The following is a 20,747-nucleotide window of genomic DNA, read 5'->3' as shown; positions in this document are numbered from 1 at the left end:
AACTCAATATAAACAACATCCACTGTTCTCCCACATCCACCCACAGAAGGATGTCAGTTTGGTCAAGCATGATTTTTCCTCCTCATTAACCCATGCTGACAACTCCCAGAGGCCTTGCTGTCCGTCATATTATTGGAAACAATTTCCAGGACAATTTGCTCCATCACCTTCCAAGGGATCGATGTGAGATGCACCAGCCTGCAGTTGCCTGGATCCTCCTCCTGGAAGATGAGGGTGATGTTTGTTTTCTTCCAGTCTTTGGGAACCTCCCTGTGGTTCGCCCTGAACACCACCGCGGAGGATTGTAAACATGCTCGAGTGACTTGCACCTGGGTGCTGGACAACACCTATATCACACCAATTGTTTAGACCTGTGTGCTCAACAAGTAGAACATCTGCCCTTGGATAGCACAGGCCTGTGATGGACTCAGAAGCACCTTATCAAACATGCCTGAGATTCCTGCCCTGCTGTGGGAGAAGAGCACAGTGGAAACCTAGACCTGCTTGAATCCCTGAAATACAGGTGAGAACAGCAGGTTCGGACTCTCTTACACTCTCTTGCTAACAAGGGCTCTCGTTCTCCGCAGTGCCTGCATCCCCTGCGTGCCTCTGCCCTGGTGCTGCTTCAGAGATCCCCCAGTCTGCGAGGTATTGAGATTAAATTTCTTCTTTGTCTTTCATCCATGGTTTTGTTGTTGTTCCTACATCCTGCCTGTGTCGGCTCACACACTCCTCCTCGTTATCACAACTTTTCAAAAATAAAATGGAGTGGAGCACAATGACATCTTCCAGCTCCCTCAGTGCTCTTTGGTTTATTCTGCATCAGGTTCAACTTTAAGTGTTCCCCAATTTAATCCTTGCCCACTGAGCACCAAGTCTTTCCTGTTCTGGGCCTTCCACTGTTCTCAGGAACCTAAGATTCCTGAAAGGAGTTTTGTATGAGCAAACTGAGGTCAAGAAGGCATTGAGTACCTTGGCCTTCTCCTTGTCCTTTTTCACTAGATCCCCTACCCCATTCAGCAGCAGGCCCATGTTTTCTCAGTCTTCCTTTTGCTGGTGAGGTACTTGGAAAAGCTTAATTGTCCTTCGTTTCTCTCCCCAGATTTAACTCTAGATGGATTCTGGCTTTCCTAAGCACATGCCGCCATGCTCAGACAGTGTCCGCACATTCCTCCCAGTTCACCTGTCCCTGCTTCCACTTCCTGTATGCTTCCTTTTTTGCATCCTGACTATAGTCAGGAGCTCCTTGTTTATCCATGCAGCCCTCCTGCCACGACTGGTTATTTCCCTGTTTGTCAAGATGAATCAGTCTCGAGGAGGAGGTAATCCATAAAAGTGAGCCAGATCTCCTGGTCCCTTTTCCTCTCCATCATGGTCTCTCACGAGATTCTTCTAGGCAGATCGCCATAGAGGCCAAAGTCTGCTCTCCCCAGCCCAGGGCTGTCTTCCTTTTTGCCCTGCTCCCTCCTCTCAGGATCCTGAACTCCACCATCTCAGTCATTGCAGCCAAGCTGCCTCCAACCTTCAAATCCTTGACCAGATTTTCCCTGTTTATAACAATCAGGTCGAACAGGGCGTCTTCCCTTGTCAGCTCCTTGGTCACCTGTTTTAGGAAGTTATTGCACTCCAGAAGGTTCCTGGATCGCTGTATAACCCCCATGTTGTCCCTTCAGCAGATACCAGGATGGTTCAAGCCTCCAATGAGAACCAGAGCTTTTGAAACCGAGGTGTCTCCCAATTGCTTTAAGATGACTTCATTCTCTACTTCTGCCTCATCAGGTGATCTGCAGTAGACATCCTCAGGATGTCACTCATATTTGTCTGCCCACTAATCCTGACCCATAAACTCTTAACTGGCTTATCATCTGTCCCCATGCAGAGCTCCACACATTCCCACTGTTGTCTCACACAAAGAGTTATCCCACCTCTTGTCTCCCCAGCACTAGTCTTCCCTAAAGAGCCTGAATACATACATGGCAAGGCCCCCAGTCCCACAACTATCCCACCAAATCTGTGACGCCAAGGAAACCATAGCTCTGCAGCTGCAGACAGATGTCCAGTTCCTCTGGTTTGTTCATCATGGTTGTCAGAGCTTTCTTCATAATGCTGTGCTGCCAGCACTTCCTGATTTCTGTGCATACGCTTGAGGTGATGCTACTTCAGTCCTGGTCTGTTGAGGAAATTGTTGATTACAAGGCCAATTCTGTTTACATAATCCTGCATCATTTGATTGCCATCACTTCCTCACTTTCTCCTCTGCTACTATTCCTAGTTTAAAGCCCTTTAACCAGGTTGGCCAGCCTCTTGGCAGCACAGCTTTTGGGTGGATCCTGCCACCTCCTAGCAGTCCTATCCATACCTTTACAAGTCCTTTCCTCAAGAAAGGGACCACCACCTGGGTCCCCGTACCTTGACCATCACCCTCAGAGTCACGCAGTCATGCTTGATACTTTGCAGGTCTCCCCTGACCATATCATTGGTGCCCAACATAGAAAGCCAGCAGCCGTTAATGAATAGTCCTAAGGCCAGACAAGCCTCAACCATCTGCCAGTAATGTTCCAAATCTGAGGCCCCAGCAGGCAGCAGACTTTCTGCAACAATGAGTGGGGTCAGCAGATGGGGACCTCCATCCCCTGTGTCAGGCAGTCTGCCACTACTACACTCATTGCGTCCTTCTGGTGCTTCTGGATGGCTCAGGCTGAGCTGGCACAGATGCTTCATTTCACAGAATTCTGTCCGAATGTTTCCATTAAATAATTCATTATCAAGTATTTTCAAACAAACCCAGTTTTACTTGCTGACATTGATCTTTTAATGTCCTTAGTAATCTCACTTAAGCAGCAGTTATCTTTCAAACTGAAAGATTTCCTTCATCCTCAGAACATTAATTAAAAAACAAACACACATGCCAAGTATTTCCTACTGGAATTATACACATAAATCACTTTAAAAAAAGTACTTACAAGATTATCAATTTTCAGGGAGTTCTTAATTTCTGCATGTATCCTTTGAAGCCTAGAATCCATTGATGTTTCTGAAGATTAAAAATAATATGCATGAATATTTGATAATCACATCAGGTTTGTTCCTGTAGAAACCTTTCCACTAACCTGAACTTCATACAGAATGCAGAAAAATATGGGCAGGCACTCTGCATCAGATAATGATGCAGGTGCACAAATAAATACACCACAGGGCTTACTATCAGAAATAAAATACGCATCTTTTTAAAATTAGACACTATTAGCAACCTAGATAGTTTCCTCCTTAGGAGCTACAAACTGAAAATAATTTTCTATTTCAACATCCAGCTGCCACCCTCTGCTTCTGGGCCAACTTAAAAGGAAGTTTCAATAAATACTAAGAATTACAAAGCTGGAAAAACTTTAATGCCAGGACACCTAAATATTGATGGTTTTGTTTTCAGTAAGTTGGACACAATTCAAGTTACAGTCCAAATCCATCCAAACAAAATGTTCCCAGTACACATGTTCCAGCAGGTGTGCAAGATGAATGAACACGTCTGTCTCTAGTTCACATGCTGAATGCCTGTTTGAATTTTTTCATACACAAGTGGTAGGTACTCCGAACAATGCTGCAAGGAAACGGAGTTTCCTTCAAGTCCAATCCATCTTGGATGGGTCTGGGTGGTTTATTTTTTTCCCCTGCCAACATTGGGTCAGTTGGAGTCCACGCCACGGGATGTGTACTATACCACAAGTAACAGCCAGTGGTTTGAACTGCCCTTAAAGATGGGAGTACTAAAAAAGGAATGACTGATCCCTATGAAGGTCAGTTTGCAAGTGTGGGTTAGTAGATAGGACCACAGTAATCTGAATCTAAGCCTCTTGCTTAGGAAGAGCAAGCCTTTTCTTAGCAAGCCTCCTACTAAGTAAGAGGTAGTATCTATATACTTTCAAGAGGTCCCTCAGATTATTGTGTCATAAAAAGGAAAAAATGAAGGGAAGAACTAAAGTGATTCGATTCAAAGAATAGGATCTTTTGTTTCTTACTGACAAACAGAAGGGATCATTGAGGTTAAAAGCTTGAATGACAGTAAAATAGGAATAGTGAAGACCTGTTCTCATGCACTGAAGAAAGAAGGAACGTAGAAGAACAAGAACACACTGTTTCACAGACCTGAGGGAAGCAGTCACAGATCAAACATTTCTGACTGAGACCCCACAGCCAGCTTTAGCGGTAAATTATCTTATCCAGGAAGATCATTCTGTTCAAAATTTAAGATGACCAAAAATACTGTTTAGCTTCTTTAAACTAACCTCTCTTCTTCTCCATCTTCTTAACTTCTGCTTTCTTGCCTTCTTCTTTACTCTGCCTATCAAAAACGTTAAAGTATTTTTATAATGTTGTAAAGTCTGGTTTTCAGTCTTTTTTTTCTCCCCAATTTTTAGATGAGATGCAATTATTTTGAAGTATTATCTCAGTAAAACATTAGCATGCAAAAACCACAAAGAGCCAAACTCTGGTTTTTGAAACCAAAATAAGTTAAAAAAAATAGTTAACTGAGATACCGCTGATAAGTCCTCCACACTGACAGACAGTTCTCCCTAGAAGCGGCACATTAAAGGATTTTAAAAACAAGTCACATTTCCAAACTGTGTTTTGTTTTGGTTGCATGTACAAATTGGTGAAGTGGCATTGCATGGAACTATGTTATGAAAAAAGAAAATATTTCTATTATGATGACAAAGAGAGTAAAATTATTAACATTACCACAGGGAATTATGGAGATACCAATTAGTCATAATCAGTTCCTATATGACTTATTTTCTCATATAATTAATTATAACAGTAGAAGTATCCTACAACTGACCACAAATGTATCACTGATAATTTAAATATTCTTGAAGCAAATAGTAATATAAAGGAAAAATATTTATTACAAGTTCATTGAAATCTGTCTCTTTCTCTAATTGTATCACTAAAAATAAAACTGAGACTCACGAGAAACGAAAACTTGCCTCCATCTCAGTTACAGGATGAAGACAGGCAGAAGTCTTTTCAGCAAGCTTTTGAACTCTTTATTTAAGAGAAAGTCATGAACCAATGTTTAGCAATTCCTCCGTCTTTCTTACTGAGGGGTTTCAAAGCCTCATTTTCGAATTTACATATTTCAGCACATCACGACTTAATATTCTGTGACTGATTTTCTTCCTGTCATAGTAACAGGCACCTATAAAATATCCAGGCCTGCAGCTCTGTCATTTTCCATGTTCCTTTCACAGACTCATCTAGCTTGGAAGGGACCTTTAAGATCATAGTCTGTCCAGTTACAGAATCAACAGGTTTAAAGTACATAAGACTACTTTATTTCAACTGGCAGCACAAGCTCATGCCTTTTAAATGGTACATGTAAATTTTGTATATGTACAGAATGGTGTAAAAGGCACTGTTATTAGACATAAATAAATACTATTGAAGTAGCTACGAAGACCAGAAAATGTAAACTATGCTGATGCGAAATGTAAGCAAAAAAGGTATCGGCCTATATTCAGTGTATTAGTAGAGGAACTTGGAAGACAGACAGCACAAAAAGACGACTTTTTACTTTCTATCAATATTGAGTTTTGTGGGATTAGTCATCAGCTATAATTAAATTCATTATGCATTCATTAACTATTACTCCTTTATCTTACTGAAAGCTCTATCTACCTTCCAACACATAAAATATGACAGCTATTTAAAAGTAGAGGAGATCTGATTGTTATAATCAAATCAATATATGACAGTTTCATTGCAGAAATCAATCAGCATATGTCAGATTTTAATAGTGATATATTAAGAGCTGCAAAGATGCTAAGGACAATTTAGTATCTCTGGAGTTGGAAATGCTTAGGTTCGCTATGGGCAAGTAGAGTAATTAGGTTAGGTCTCCAGAGGAGGAGTGACAGTAAGAAGAGGAGAAGAAAGGGCTAGAGGGTAAAAAAAAACCCAAACAAACTAGGTTTTTGTTAACAAATGTGAAAAAGGTAGAATTTTGTTATTACCAGTGAAGGGGACCATTATCTTCCTCCTTCTTCTACAAATTTTTACCTTGTTCTCCCTTTCTTCCGCCCTCCCACCAATTGTGGGGATGGGAACATCATGGTCTCGTGGCGGCGGCTTCTTCACCCATTTGCAGAATAGCTCTTGAGAATGAGTCATATTTCTTCCTATTGTCCCACCCCCCCAGTTTCTGGCAGGATCTTCTCTCCATTCTTATGCTTGATTCATTTATGATAATTTATCTTCCAAATGCAGACTGCTCTTGGTATCACTCAACTAGCTTTGCAGTGCTAGAGTAGAATAATTCTTAATTTTTTCCTTGTTCTGTCTGACAGCGTGTGCTCCAGCTGCCAGACAGAGAAAGAAGTGTTCTCCAGGTAACCCTATGCATTCCACAACCCGATCAAAAATCCATGACCATGGATTAGTAGGTCCTACCAGTTCTCAACCTAATTTTTCCAAAAATTAAAGAAAAACATATAGCTATCCTGAACAGTTTTTCACACTGATCCCTTTTCACAAGGATATTCTTAGGTTACTTCTAAACAGAACCCACCAGCTGTCTTCTGCTAGAAATTCTAAATCCCTGAAAGACTGACATAATGTAATTTCTAGGTTCAATTCTTCCCATCCCCCCACCATAGAGCATATTGCTTTAGAGGAGCTTTTTACTCTCCACTTAAAAAGAAGTTAAAATAGACCCAAAAAAAGCATGGAGGGAGAGAACAACAGAACACAGTGCAAACCACTTTGGTATTTTTTCAGATACTGTCTCCTCCTGTTGGTTTCGAAGTACTCCTACAACTTGCAGACATCACATGCTAAAACACACTCACGATTCAGATTCTGTCTGTTCCTCTTGCTTACGCCTTCTTTCTGTTACTTCTCTCTCATGTTGGCCTCTTACAACGTTTCTTCTATGAGCCGCCTGAAAGCTTCTTCCTCCTTTTTTCTTCTGTTTTTGTTTTTAGGATTGGAAAGGGAAAGGCAAGATTATTAAATCATTTTTTGTGTAATTTTTGTGTAAAGAGGTAGGTGTAAACCTACCTACACTATCTTTGAAGCAACTCTGCTCCATGGAACAACCTGACAAAAGCTGGCTTTCCCTGCAACTAAATACAATACCTCCACATGTTGGTAAATTCTGAATTTCTTTAGTCCTTTCTCCATTTTTCCTTTTCTGACAGAAGGCAAATATCCTAAGAACCAGAAAAATGAAGACATTCCAAATGATTGGCTAGGGATAGCTTTATACCTTTCAAAAACTTGTTTTCAAGACCAATGTTCTCTTAGACACACCCAAAGAAAAAAAAGTCCATGTTCCAAGGAAAATAGATGGAAAAAGTCTTTTCACAAAATAAGTAACTGCCACATTTAAATACTTGGTTAAAAAAAAAAGTGTCTTAGAAAAGACGCTTTTCTTAGAAAATACTGGAGAAGTTCCTGAAAGAATTATTTGACAAAATGAAGTCCTGGAACTTTTATTCTATGTATCTATATCAGGCACCCACAGGGCTCCACCCTTTACTAAGACCTAGCATTAACTTCAGGAAAAGATCTTCAGTGATACTACTCCCTCTACAACAAATATATCAGGAAAGCAAAATTATACCTTGTCACCTTCTTGTTCTTCTCCATCATCTTCAGAATCAGAAGCTGATGCAGAACCCACTTTTGCAGCATTTTTCCTTTTTGGTTCAGTCTCTTTCTTTCCTTCCTTTTTGTCAAATTCCTTCTTTGATTTCTCCTCTTCCTTCTGACTCTCCTCATCTTTTTTCCCTTGCTTTTTGGCCTTTTCTTCTGGTCCTTTTTTCTTTGCCTTCTCCTCCTCATTAACACTAAAAGACGAACAGTATTTAGACACCATATCCATTATCTACAGTGAATTTTAAACATCACATTCTAACTCAGGAAGTTGATTTTCTTTTTTACCACAGAATATTAAAAATTATGAAGTTAATTCACCCTCGGTTTATTTAATGACTATTCAAAAAATAGTCAAACTCAAGTCTTATTCCAAAATGATAGCCCACTACCTATGCAAGAAACACGAAATAATAGCATGGAGGCCCTAATGAGGCTAACGTTAATATATTTGCATATCTCCAAAACAAAAAAGTTAACGTTCAGAAGTTCTCCACGCACTTATGTGTCTGCAGGACCAAGACTACACTGTAAACTAATTTTATGAAGTATACTTAAGGTGTATACATATACTGAAACGCTGTATCTGCTAATCTATAGAAAACTATGCTAATGCTCAACTTTTCCTTCAGTTACTAGAACCACTAAAGACTTGACACAAGAACTGAAGCGGGTAAAACCAAAATTTAGTTAACAAATGGTGTTGGAATTCCATCAGAAGAGATTTCTGAAACAAAAATGTATATTCGTTTCAGTAGTTCTGTTTTGCATGATCTTGTCATTTCTTTTAATGAATACCTTTTTCTCTTCACTTAGCATACGATTGTGCAAGGAACTTTGCACAGATTTTACAAGTTAGGACGGTTAAGATCTTCTGTCTCTTGTTCCAGAAATGTACTACCTTGAGTTACTACGTATTAATTACCTGAGCTGTAAATAGCAACATCAAAGCAAACAGTAACTCACACTGCATACCAAAGGGGCAAAAACCTGTCAGGAACTCAGTACTAACGAGGAAGTCTTAACGTAAGGAACAATGTGGTTTACAACAAAGAAGCTTTATATTAATAAACAAAACAGAACAACTCACAAGTCGCTCTCTGGAAGACAAGGTGGTTTCACCAACTTGGGTCTCCCTCTTGGTTTTGGGACCTTTATTTCAGAAGCTAGTATTTATATAGAAATAACAGGTTAGTCCACAGCCAGAGCCACCATCTGCTCCTTGTCTATGTAAAAAGATTCTTACTCAACAGACAGAAGCTATACTTAAATCAAAATATATACCCTAACTCTGTTGTTATACAAAATTCAAGTGTTAAGTGAGTACCAAACTTTAATCAAGACCTCTGAAAAATTAAAGTGTTGGCAGGTTTTTTCACCTGATTGGTAAATTAAAAACTTTGGTGTTTCTTTTTAGCCTCAGGCTACAACTACCAATTCTTGTGTTTTTGCACTATCTGCAGTTACGATTTGTTTCACATGTTGCATAACTAATATGAACAAGTCTCAAATAAGAGAATGAGAAACTCTGAAATTAGAGAATGGAAAGAAGTCATTTAGTGTCCACATTTACGCAGTCAGTTTGCCATTTTTTCTGGATGTATCACGGGGCTTTCATCACTTTTCTTGATAACAAACCACTGTCAAGAAGTTCTACCACCACACTACAGTACAGAGCAAAACTTGGCACTTCCTCACATTCACTGTATTGTAAGGAGTAAGACAAATAGTGTATCTGCCTTCTTGGCACTTATATCCTTCAAATGCTTGTCCGATGCAACAGTGAATATGTGGTTAGGAAACCTAATACTCAATGTTTAAACTCCTGTTGGTGCTAGCAGGGAGCACCGTTAAGCAAGAGGGGTATGCATCACATCCAACACCAGAACAGGCTGCACAGGACATCTTATAAAAAGGTATTTATACAGGTGGTGAATGCATCTCTTAGATCCTTTTCTGCTCTTACAGACAGTATTTAGTTAAAAAAAAAAAAATTAAAGATAAACACGTACAAAAATTAGAAATGTACATTTAACAAAACGGGGTGGGGAAAAGGGGAACTAAAGTAATACTTAATTTCCTCACAGCTTCCAAGGCAAAAGTAATTAAGTCCTATTAACTGTGGCTGCACTTTGTAAAAGTTATTTTCGTGCTGTCAGCAGATACAGACGGAATCACGGAATCTTCAGAGTTGGAAGGCACCTCTAGAGATCATCTAGTCCAACTCCCCTGCTAGAGCAGGATTGCCTAAAGCACATCCCTCAGGGCTGCATCCAGGTGGGTCTTGAAAATCTCCAGAGAAGGGGACTCCACACCCTCCCTGGGCAGCCTGTTCCAGTGCTCTGTCACCCTCACCGTAAAGAAGTTTTTCCGTGTATTTGAACGGAACTTCCTATGTTCTAGCTTGTGCCCATTGCCCCTTGTCCTGTCACTGGGAACCATTGAAAAGAGCCTGGCTCCGTCCTCCTTAAACCCACCCTTTAGATACTTGTAAACATTAGTAAGGTCTCCCCTCAGCCTTCTCTTCTCCAGGCCTAAAGAGTCCCAGCTCTTTCAGCCTTTCCTCATAAGGGAGATGCTCCAGTCCCATAATCATCTTGGTTGCCCTTCGCTGGACTCGCTCCAGTAGTTCCCTGTCCCTCTTGAACTGGGGAGCCCAAACCTGGACACAGTACTCCAGTTGTGGCCTCACCAGTGCAGAGTAGAGGGGGAGAATGACCTCCCTCGACCTACTGGCCACACTCTTCCCTATGCAGCCCAGGATGCCATTGGCCTTCTTGGCGACAAGGGCACACTGCTGGCTCATGGATAATTTGCTGTCTACTAGGACCCCCAGGTCCTTCTCCTCAGAGCTGCTTCCCAGCATGTCCGCCCCTAACCTATACTGGTGTTTGGCATTCTTCCTTCCCAGGTGCAGGACCTTACACTTGCTTTTGTTGAACCTCATTTGGTTCTTCTCTGCCCAGCTCTCCAGCCTGTCCAGGTCACGCTGGATGGCAGCACGGCCCTCTGGAGTGTCGGCCACCCCTCCCAGCTTGGTATCATCAGCAAACTTGCTGAGGATACACTCTGTCCCCTCATCTAGGTCATTAATGAATATATTGAACAGAATTGGACCAAGTATTGACCCCTGAGGGACACCACTGGTTACAGGCCTCCAACTGGACTCTGTGCTGCTGATCACAACCCTCTGAGTTCTGTCACTCAGCCAGCTCTCGATCCACCTCACTGTCACCTCATCGAGCCCATAACATCCTCATTAGGAAGCTGAGGAAGTATGGGAGACAGTGTCAAAAGCCTTGCTAAGGTCAAGGTGACATCTACGGCTCTCCCCTCATCCAGCCAACCCGTTATAACATCATAGAAAGACGAGTATAAATTATTTGCTTCACAGACTAGATGCTCATACAGTGTACTTAACTGCAGCAAGAACTTTTTTCCAACGCAGCAGTTAATGAGGAATTCAAGAATATCTGCAAGCTTACCACAAAGATTCCAATTAATTAGATCATTACTACTTTAAAAGAAACAAGTGCTGCAGAGCTATCACCAAATGGTTCTAATTACACATTTTTTTTTTAGGAAAGTTATATCTTCTTTTCATCTGCCTATGAATCTACACAGGTTGCCTTAAACATCTTTTTAAACAAGTCTCTCCATCTCTCTGTTTCTGCTGTCCTCTGAGCTCCACCTACAGGCTCTGTGTCCCCCTAGTTCTCTTCCTTATGTTTTATGGATATTCCAATGCAAAGTATTTTACAGATCTTTAATGAATATAGATCTCTATGGAGCAACAATGCACAAAGAGCTCTTATTGTCTATCTATAGTTTAGCAGGATTCTATGAAGAAGGCTTTTCTAAAGGCAATACCTGTACACCAAAACAACTCGTCTTATTCAGAGGACTGATCATTTGTGCTAACAATTTAAATCCATTTACATCTTAAATTTGTCAGTTTCAGATGAGGTGTTTCCTCATTAAAATCTATTAGCAAAGATTGCTTTTAACATAAGAAAATACTCCGTAGTACTTTAGGGGAAAGAGACAGCTCCCTGGCTAATTCTACAAAGGTATTTCTGTGGTGAAAAAAAATTCTTTCTGTTAAAGTTACCTGCTGGTCTTCCTCTTTTGGGGCTTACTTTTGGAGACACTGGCACAGGAGCTGCTGCTGCCACAGCCGCTGTTGCCACTGCTCCTGCTTCCTCAGCTTCAGCTTGTTTTTCAGCCTAATTTAAAGAACAAATTTCACAAGTGAAAAAACACAGGGCACCAACATCTCAGTTACTTTCTCAAACAACAGTTTTAAACTTCTAGAAATGCATTATTATGCAATTGCTTCTACATATGAAAAAAACATTTCCAAATTTAGTAACAGATTACATTTAAGTACTAATTTCACCCTCTCCATACCATCACTACCTGATATAGTAATGTTTCATGTAATTTCAACCAGTCCATTCATCTTCAGAACAATATTTTGACACAAGAAAGGAAAAAATTATTTATAAGTACTTTTAAGATCACCATAACAGCATGCCAAAACACAGTTTTTTAAGCAGCTACGTTCGTATTTTTTCCGCCCATATACAAATACTCCTGTTTTAGATGCTACCATCTCCCCTAGCTCCATCAAAGTATCAAGCCAGTAGATGGAGCTATTCAGAAAAAAACACCCGCTTCTAGCTCTATAGCCAATTATTCACAGTGAAAAACTGTGTGTTGAACTGCACTAACTGGACATAATGACCTTCATCTACATAGTAATTTTAAGGGGGTTGGGTTGTAATTACAGATAGAACTTGTGGCAATATAAGATCTTCATGAAAGGATACATATCTCCCTGCAGAAACATTCCATATCCATACAGACAGATAAAAAGAATTCAGAAAAATCCCAACTGGAGAAAACATTTACGGTATTTAGTGTCCTGGATGCAAGAGCATCAGACAGCAGCAACAGAAAATTTATGGCAAAATATGTATTTATCTTAATATTCTTTGTGGACTCCTATAATAAAAGGCAACTTTAAAGAACAAACAAATCTAGAACAGAACAGAGGTAGATCTCACATTAACTGTGCTTTCCATGAGCCTACAGAAAGACTGTTTAAATGAAGACAGAAAAGTACCTGTTAGAATGCTTTTTTGTAATCCCAGGAAAAGAAAACACCATGTTTCTTAAGGCAAGTAAGAAACACATTCAAAGCCATATAACTGCATAGCCAACCCTCTTTTCTGACCCACAAGCACACACTACATCCCTTTAAATACTATTTTTCTGTTCAGCAATGGCCTGTAGTAATGCAAAGTTCTGGTTAAACCCCTTGCAGCATGTGCCGAACACAAGTCTGTCAGCTGAAGCTAGTAAACGTGACAGAGGAAATCTTAGGCCTGCAGTGTCTTATGATGCCAAAAGAAACCCTACCTCAAACAAAACAGAAGAAAAAACACCACAACCACAGGATTTGAGTGCTTTTTGAAAAAGCAAAGAATGAGATTTATTTTTTGGGTGTGTGTCATCTGTGAGGCTTCTCTCCCATTCACAAGCTGAAGTCACAAGTATGCATAGTCACAGACATTCTTTCAAGTTCTTGCTGTTTCAGACTGAAAGCTTTCCTTGAATCTTAGTTTAGATTTTTATAAAATTTACTTTTTTTTTAATATGGTATTCTTTAAGTTATATTTTTCAAATATTCAAATTGGTTTCATAAGAGCATTTCAAACACGTGTCTTTCTTTTTTTGTGAAGCAAATGACATTCCGCATGCTACTAACTGGTGACAAACATACTAAGGTCACAGTTACTTCACACTCATCCCATTCCTGCTGTCAGCACTAATGTTACAAGTTAAATGGTTTCAAATTAAAATTAAACTTTGCCCCACTTCAGTCTGGTTTTTGGTTGGGTCAGTGGCCTGATCTGGCTTGCTGTGTGACCACCTGAACATTAAGGCTGGAGCATGCTGAGCAAGCAGCTGGAGCTGCCTGTTTCAAAGTAACTCCAATTTTTCCCAGGTTGAAGAGAACACAAAATCACAACCTCATGAAAAGGGAGAGTATTTCAAGTGTTAGTTCAGTGTGCTGAAGTTGTTAAAAGAAATTTTTCTGAGCTTCAAAGCATACTACTTTATTGGCAGTCTAGCAACAGTTTATATCTTAGTTTTTCTGACTTGCAAAGGACTGTTTGGGAAAAGATAGGAACTCCCTACTCTAAGTTCAAACATAATTAAGACTTGGGAAAACTTTCATTCCTACAAATCTTTCAGCCATTCGAAAGGGGGGAGGAGGGTGTCAAGCACTTCAACTTATGCATAATTTGTCATTAAAGAAAATAACACCCAGTAACATCACATCGAAAAACTCCAGTAAGGTGAAGTAATTAAACATATTGTTACCTTTCTTTTTCTTCCTCTTCTAGCAACTTTAGGCATAGAAGCATCACTTGTTTTCACCACATCCTATGAAGATTAAAAATGATGCTAAGAGTCTTAACAAAACAAAGATATATTTTAAATTATTCTAAGTTTTTTCCACAACTGAAGCGTCTGGCACACAATTTAGACAAAAATCCTGTAATATAGATGAAGACACCTCCTCCTGCTTTTAAATTATTAAAATCCTGATCATCTGCTAATCAGGATTTTTTTCTGAAAGGTAAGAATTAATATAAGTACTAAATAATATCCTGTTTTAAATAAAGGTACGTAGTCATGTTTTAGTCTGTCTGAACTCTTTATCTGGTCCTTTAAAAAAGTACACTGGCAATACAGAATAAGTGATAAAAACGACACTGTTCCACCTGTTTTGACTAAACTTAAACAAGCCAGACTTAAAGTGTGCTCTCAATGAAAGCTTTAATTCCCGTTAGCTTCAGTGAGAGGTATGAATATGAGTGAACACATAGAAAGTTTTATGTAATTAAACAGCTCCCAAGACTGTCAATAGTAATAAACGTAGCTTCTTAGTACTCAGTAATAGATATACATCAATCAACATAATATTAAGATGTTCTTTGGTACATAGAAAAACCTTTCACATACTTCTTTACTCTTTTTTTCAGAAGGCAGATCATCTTCCTTTGAAGCAACCATCTCTTTTTCTTCTGTTTCAGCTTCTGTAGGTAAGTTGTTATCCCCTTTAGAGGATAACTGCAAAGGGAGTCAACATGGAGTAAAAAAATTTGCATTAAGAAGTACTTCACAGTGAAAAGAGAACTCACTAATAAACATCAGGCTACTTTTCACTTTATATAGTTTAAGTCTGTAGATATACTCCTTTCTTCGGTACACATTAAAATCTTACAGCAGACCACTTTCTCCAGTCCACAACTGCGAACAGTTGTCAGAACAGGTCAAATACAGCAACGTATCAGGGTGGAACTTAAATTCCACTTTGTGTTCATGATAACACTCAAGGTTCATTTAGATCACTTTATTTGTTGCATACAGATGGATGTCCGAGTCACAGACAACATTTAGCAGAGTATCATTCTACTAAACAAAGACTTAATGTAGTAAACAGACCACAAACAAGTTGTTTCATCGTTTGTGAGATATTAATTGGTGATAATTGGTGTTATCTAATCTATATCTTTTTTTCTGTTTTGTTGTTGTTTTTTTTTTAAACCTTAAAATACTAGGTTTTGTTGTAGGTGAGCAGTTAAGATTTGGAAAATCAAGAGTTTGTAGTAATTTACTTGAAAATAATCAACATTTCCTTGCAGCCTATGCCCATGCATGTTTTTTAGATCTTCAATTCATTCTCTGAACTTTGATGCTATTGCCTTGCACCACTTACAAGCACCTTTTGTAAAATTCCCTTTCAAAATAGCTACAGTTCTTAAAAGTTCAACACTGAACAAAAGCAACTCAGGCACAAGGCTATCATGTAATTGAATACATGTAATTCACCAAGTCTTTTTGGAGAATACAACTTTAAGACAGATCACCGTTACACTAAACCCAAGAATGTTATAGTGTCACGGTTTTGGCCAAATTGGCCAATGCCTGGTGACAGATGCTCCCCCCCAACCTCTTATACACAGAGAGGAGGAGGAGAGGTAAAGAGAAATTTACGAGTTTAGAAGAAACTAAACTACTGTAATGAAATATTAATAATAAAATATAAAGGAAATAACGAAATAGATACAGTATATACAAAATCGTATTAAGCTCCCAGGATGATGTCACCGGCAGGCAGTGGGGAAGTCCCAGGCTGGACTCGGGAACAGGTGGGAACTGGATTCCAGAGCTGGAGTCTGGAACCCACAGGTTGGGATTAAAAGCAGATGAACAGACAGGGTCGGCCATTGAAGAAAAAAAGTTGACCCTTTGATCCCTCAGCTTTTATACTGAGCATGGGGCAGATGGGATGGAATACCCCTATCGGTCAGTTTTGGGTCACCTGTCCTGTCCACTCCCGCCCTGCAGGTTGGACCCCTCTATGCTTTTCTGTTTCCAACCCTCCAACAGGGCAAATAATTAAATTAGCTGACTTTGTTTGTTTCAGCAATAAGTACAAGCAAGAGCCTCTCTGCATACCATTCCTTGGCACGAGCTGTAAACATTGGTCTTATCACTCTGGAACAAACCGTTTCAGACACAACATGCTGTTGTGAGAGTTCAAGCATGTTCAGAGAGTTAGAAGAAGCCTAGCTAAGAAATAAAATTACTGAACAGAGAGCTGGTTCTGTTTTACCTCAAACTAGGACATATAGCTACATTAGTATCAAAAGAAAAGAAGTAAATTTGCTCCACGTTTTGCCTTAAACTGATTAACTGACTGAGATTAATAATAAAAATCTATGTAAAAGGACACATTCTGGATCTTCTGTTTCACCTTTTTATTTAAAAGGCTCTTCTGTCTTCCCGTTTCTCTTTCACAGTGCCAGATCAGGACAGCCTGAAAGCACTTAGCAGGAGAAACATGAAGCTTAAGTCACTGCCATCCCCACTAGCACACGCTGCTTGCTGCCTAAGTTCACAGGGAAGCAAACTGATGAACCAGCCCAGTTTAAAAGAAGTTAGACAAAACCACGACAGATTTATTGGTGCCCAACATGAGGCACGAACAGAGCTCTGATTTCCTGTATGGGCAACTGAATTCCAGCTTTTTCAGGGAGAACAGACAGTTCACATCATGTCATTCTTATGTGAAATCTTGTATCGTGTCTTTAGAGAGCTTTGTATGAAGTTAATTGATGCAATGGGGTTTAACTGGTTGAATATATTGCATGGTCTATTTCTTCTTTGTGTTTGGATGCAGTTTGCATGCTATATTGGTGTGGATTTGCCTTCAGATGTGTAATCTTGTGCATCTCATGATGGAGTCTTTTACTAATTACACTTTTGGGATGGATTCTTTTACTAATTACACTCTTGGTCTTACCTGGGGAAAGCTTACTTTGCCCTTTGATGATGATGCCAAAGTGACAGTAACAGAATTAGGGAATGAGAAACCTTCGGGCTGTTTGGAGAGTGAATGTTACTTTCATTCGTACGTGGTTTTGTTGTTGGGTTTCCTGAATGTGTTGCAGGGTTGGTTTATTGTTAAATATCAGTGCAGGAGTGAGTATTATGTGACATGTGATATTGCTACTCAAACCCCATGGCCAAGTCAGAGATAGCAGAAATTCAGACAACCCCACCTCCAAAAGCCACAGCAGAAATTCAGACAACCTTGCCACCGAAAGCTGCAGCAGGAATTCAGACAATCGTCTCACTGAAAGCTACAGCAGAAACTCAAAACAACTCAGATTACTGCCCAAGCCACAACACAGACACAAACAACCAACGGCCCCGACATCAGCCATGCCTCCGCCTTATCAACACCAGCGCCAATGGCTACCCCCCCACAGACCCCGGCAAAAGCCAAAGTTACCCCGCTGCCTGCCCCCGTCCCCGGCCTGTATTGCCAGCCCCTGCCCCACCCACAGCTGCACCGGCCACTCCAGCCCAACAAGGAGCACAGCCACTGCTCCAGCTGCTCCAACAACGAGCGCTGCTGCTACCCAAACTCCAGCAGAACCAGCACAAGTTGCCCCGGTGACCAGGAAGCAGAAAAGATTAGCTCCTTCCTTGCCCCTTGCCTCTGACAACAAAGACCAGCCCCAAGCCAGACAGCATAGGAGAGGGTTCCTCTGAGGGAGATCCAGGAGAGGGTCCTTCTCAGCCAACATTAACAGAGGATGAGGACTCAGATGCAGACCCTTTTCTATGAAGGATTTGTGAAACTTAAGAAAGGACTTCAGTCATCACGAAGGGGAGACACTTGTCTCCAGGTTGCTCCGATGCTGGGACAATGGAGCTGTTACCATAGATTTAGATGGCAGAGAAGCTAAGCAGTTGGGACACCTGTCCAAAGATGGAGGTATTGATAAAGCAACTGGGAGAAAGGCAGATGTCCTCAGTCTCTGAAGGGGACTGCTATCAGCTGTGAAGGGCAGGTATCCCTTTAAGGATGCTATCCAATGCCATCCAACAAAATGGACCAGCATGGAAAAAGGTATTAAGTACCTGAGGGAACTGGCTGTGCGAGAGGTGGTTTATAGCAAGTGATTACAGACCCTGATGAAATGCCATGCAAACGATCTTTGTTGAGAAAATTTGTGCAGAGTGCACCATCAAATTATTCCCACACATTGTCAACAACGATCTAGGGAGGATCTGGTACTGATACACCAGTTGTAAATGAGGTGGCTAACAAGGTGCGACAGTATGAACACAGTCTCTCGTCCCCTTCATGTAGCAGCTGTGGAGAAAATGGCTGAGCAAACTAAAACCATGGTTGATCAAACTAAGCCCATGGCTGATCAAACCAAGGCAAAGGCTGAAACAACCGAGAAAGTAGCTCAGAATACCGAGAAAAGGGCTGAGACAATAGCTGAGCAAAATGAGAAAACTATCTGATAAACTGCTTCATGAACTGCTTGAAGAACTGTCTGAGAAGGGGAAAGAATCCCACTCTTCCCCTGAACAGAACGAGGTTGCAGTCATTAAGAAAAAACGCCCTCCTATGAAACCAATTCAAGGGAAACAGGATCCACTCTGACATTTCCTGTGGCTTTGCCTCTGCAACTATGGAGAGGACATGAGTAAGTGGGATAAAAAAAACCTACTCTGGCCCTACAGGCACAAGCGCTTGAGTTGCAAGGTAAAGCAGATGGAAGAGAGAATTTCTGCAGGAGGATGGCTTCTCCAGTCCATGGTAAGCGATGCTCCGATCCTTGTAGAAACTCATCTAATTGTAGATGTTGTTCTCAACATTAGGGCTGCTCTGCCTCCAGCCAGGAGGAGGAGAGGGATAACTGAGTTTATTGGACTGTGTGGATTTGATGGCCTGGCACATTAGAGCCACAAAAGTATAAATCCCTTGTGGGCACTGGTGCACAGTGTACCCTATTGCCATCGAATCATAAAGGGACAGAAGCCGTTACTATTTCTGGAGTGACAGGTGGGTCTCAAGAACTGACTGTATTAGAGGTCGAAGTGAGCCTGAATGGGAATAAATGGGAGAAGCACCCTATTGTGACTGGCCCAAATGCTCCATGCATCCTTGGCATAGACTACCTTAAGAGAGGGTATTTCAAAGACCCGAAAACGTAAGAGTAGGCTTTTGGTATAGCAGCTGTAGAGACTGAGGACATTACACAGCCATCTACCTTACCCAGTCTTTCAGATGACCCTTCAGTTGTGGGACTGATGAAGATTAAAGAACAGCAGGTGGCAACTGCTACTGCCACAGTGCATCGGCGACAGTATCGCACCAACCGAGACTCTCCTCCAATTCCCATCCAGAAGCTGATTTGTTGGCTCAAGACCCAAGGAGTGATCAGCAAGATTCGCTCACCCTTTAACAGCCCAATATGGCCACTACAAAAGTATGATGGAGAATGGCGGCTAACAGTAGACTATCGTGGCCAGAATGAAGTCACACCACCGAGTGCTGCTCTGCCGGACATGCTAGAACTCCATATGAACTGGAGTCAAAGGCAGCCAAATGGTATGCTACAATTGACACTGCTAATGCATTCTTCTCTATTCCTTTAGCAACAGACTGCAGGCCACAGTTTGCTTTCACCTGGAGGGGTGTCCAGTACACCTGGAATCAACTGCGCCAGGGGTGGAAATGCAGCCCTACTATTTGCCATGGACTGATCCAGACCGCACTGGAGAAGGGTGGAGCTGCAGAACACCGGCAGTACATCGATGACATCATTGTGTGAGGTAATACAGCACAAGAAGTTTTCAAGAAAGGTGAGAAAATAATCAAGATTCTTCTGAAAGCAGGTTTTGCTGTAAAAAGAGGTAAGGTCAAGGGATCTGCATGAGACATCCAGTTCTTAGGAATCAAGTGGCAAGATGGTCATCACCAGATCCCAATGGATATGATCAACAAAATAACATCTGCATCCCCACCTACTAACAAAAAGGAAACACAAGCCTTCTTAGGCATTGTGGGTTTCTGGAGAACGCACATTTCAGGTTATAGTCAAGACTGTAAAACCTATATATGAAGTGACTCAAAAGAAAAATAATTTTATGTGAGGTCCTGAGCAATGACAGGCCTTTGAGCAAATTAAACAAGAGACTGTGCATGCAGTAGCCCTTGGACCAGTCCGAACAAGACAGGACATTAAAAATGTGCTCTATATCACAGCCGGGGACAATGGCCCTACCTGGAGCCTCTGGCAGAAAGCACCAGGGAAGACTCGAGGTTGAGCCCTAGGATTCTGGTGTTGAGGCTATAAATGCTCTGAGGCCAACTATACCCCAACTGAGAAAGAAATCTTGGATTTCCATTACTCCATTAGAAGTATGACCTAATTCAAACTGATTCTTATAATCCGTTCAAGCAAATACACTGAAAAACCCTTTCAGCCCAGGCAGAACCTAATGATCTGTTAAACTTTTCAACAAAAACTGTCATAATTGAAAGAGATAGTCATACCTATCCATGATACGAAAAAGCCTTCAAAAACATAAAGGGAAACTTAAAGCTAAATCTTGGTGATATTTCCACCTTCTCTGGCCTAGGAAGTACTGTATCAACTTAGTTTAAGTGCATTATGATTTAGAAATATAGATCAGTAAAGAAATTA

The 20,747-nt window shown here is 40.8% G+C and overlaps 1 protein-coding gene across 7 annotated transcripts in view; it reads right to left on the bottom strand.

Moving 5' to 3' along the window:
* Positions 1–20,747, bottom strand: part of PSIP1 (PC4 and SRSF1 interacting protein 1) — a 42,577-nt gene that overhangs the window by 10,969 nt on the left and 10,861 nt on the right. For all 7 annotated transcript variants that reach the window (XM_063321509.1, XM_063321510.1, XM_063321515.1 and 4 more), the window contains exons 6-13: positions 14,689–14,796; positions 14,044–14,106; positions 11,762–11,876; positions 8,741–8,816; positions 7,619–7,844; positions 6,843–6,961; positions 4,281–4,336; positions 2,964–3,034 (exon numbers count right to left, since the gene is read on the bottom strand). In XM_063321509.1, the coding sequence (XP_063177579.1) occupies positions 2,964–3,034; positions 4,281–4,336; positions 6,843–6,961; positions 7,619–7,844; positions 8,741–8,816; positions 11,762–11,876; positions 14,044–14,106; positions 14,689–14,796 (834 nt within the window). The remainder of the gene's footprint in view (positions 1–2,963; positions 3,035–4,280; positions 4,337–6,842; positions 6,962–7,618; positions 7,845–8,740; positions 8,817–11,761; positions 11,877–14,043; positions 14,107–14,688; positions 14,797–20,747) is intronic.

This window comes from Chroicocephalus ridibundus, chromosome Z, assembly GCF_963924245.1.
Source record: "Chroicocephalus ridibundus chromosome Z, bChrRid1.1, whole genome shotgun sequence".
Classification (NCBI taxonomy): Eukaryota; Metazoa; Chordata; class Aves; order Charadriiformes; family Laridae; genus Chroicocephalus; species Chroicocephalus ridibundus.
Note: the sequence above shows the minus strand (reverse complement) of the source record. Positions and strands in the feature narration are given on the sequence as shown.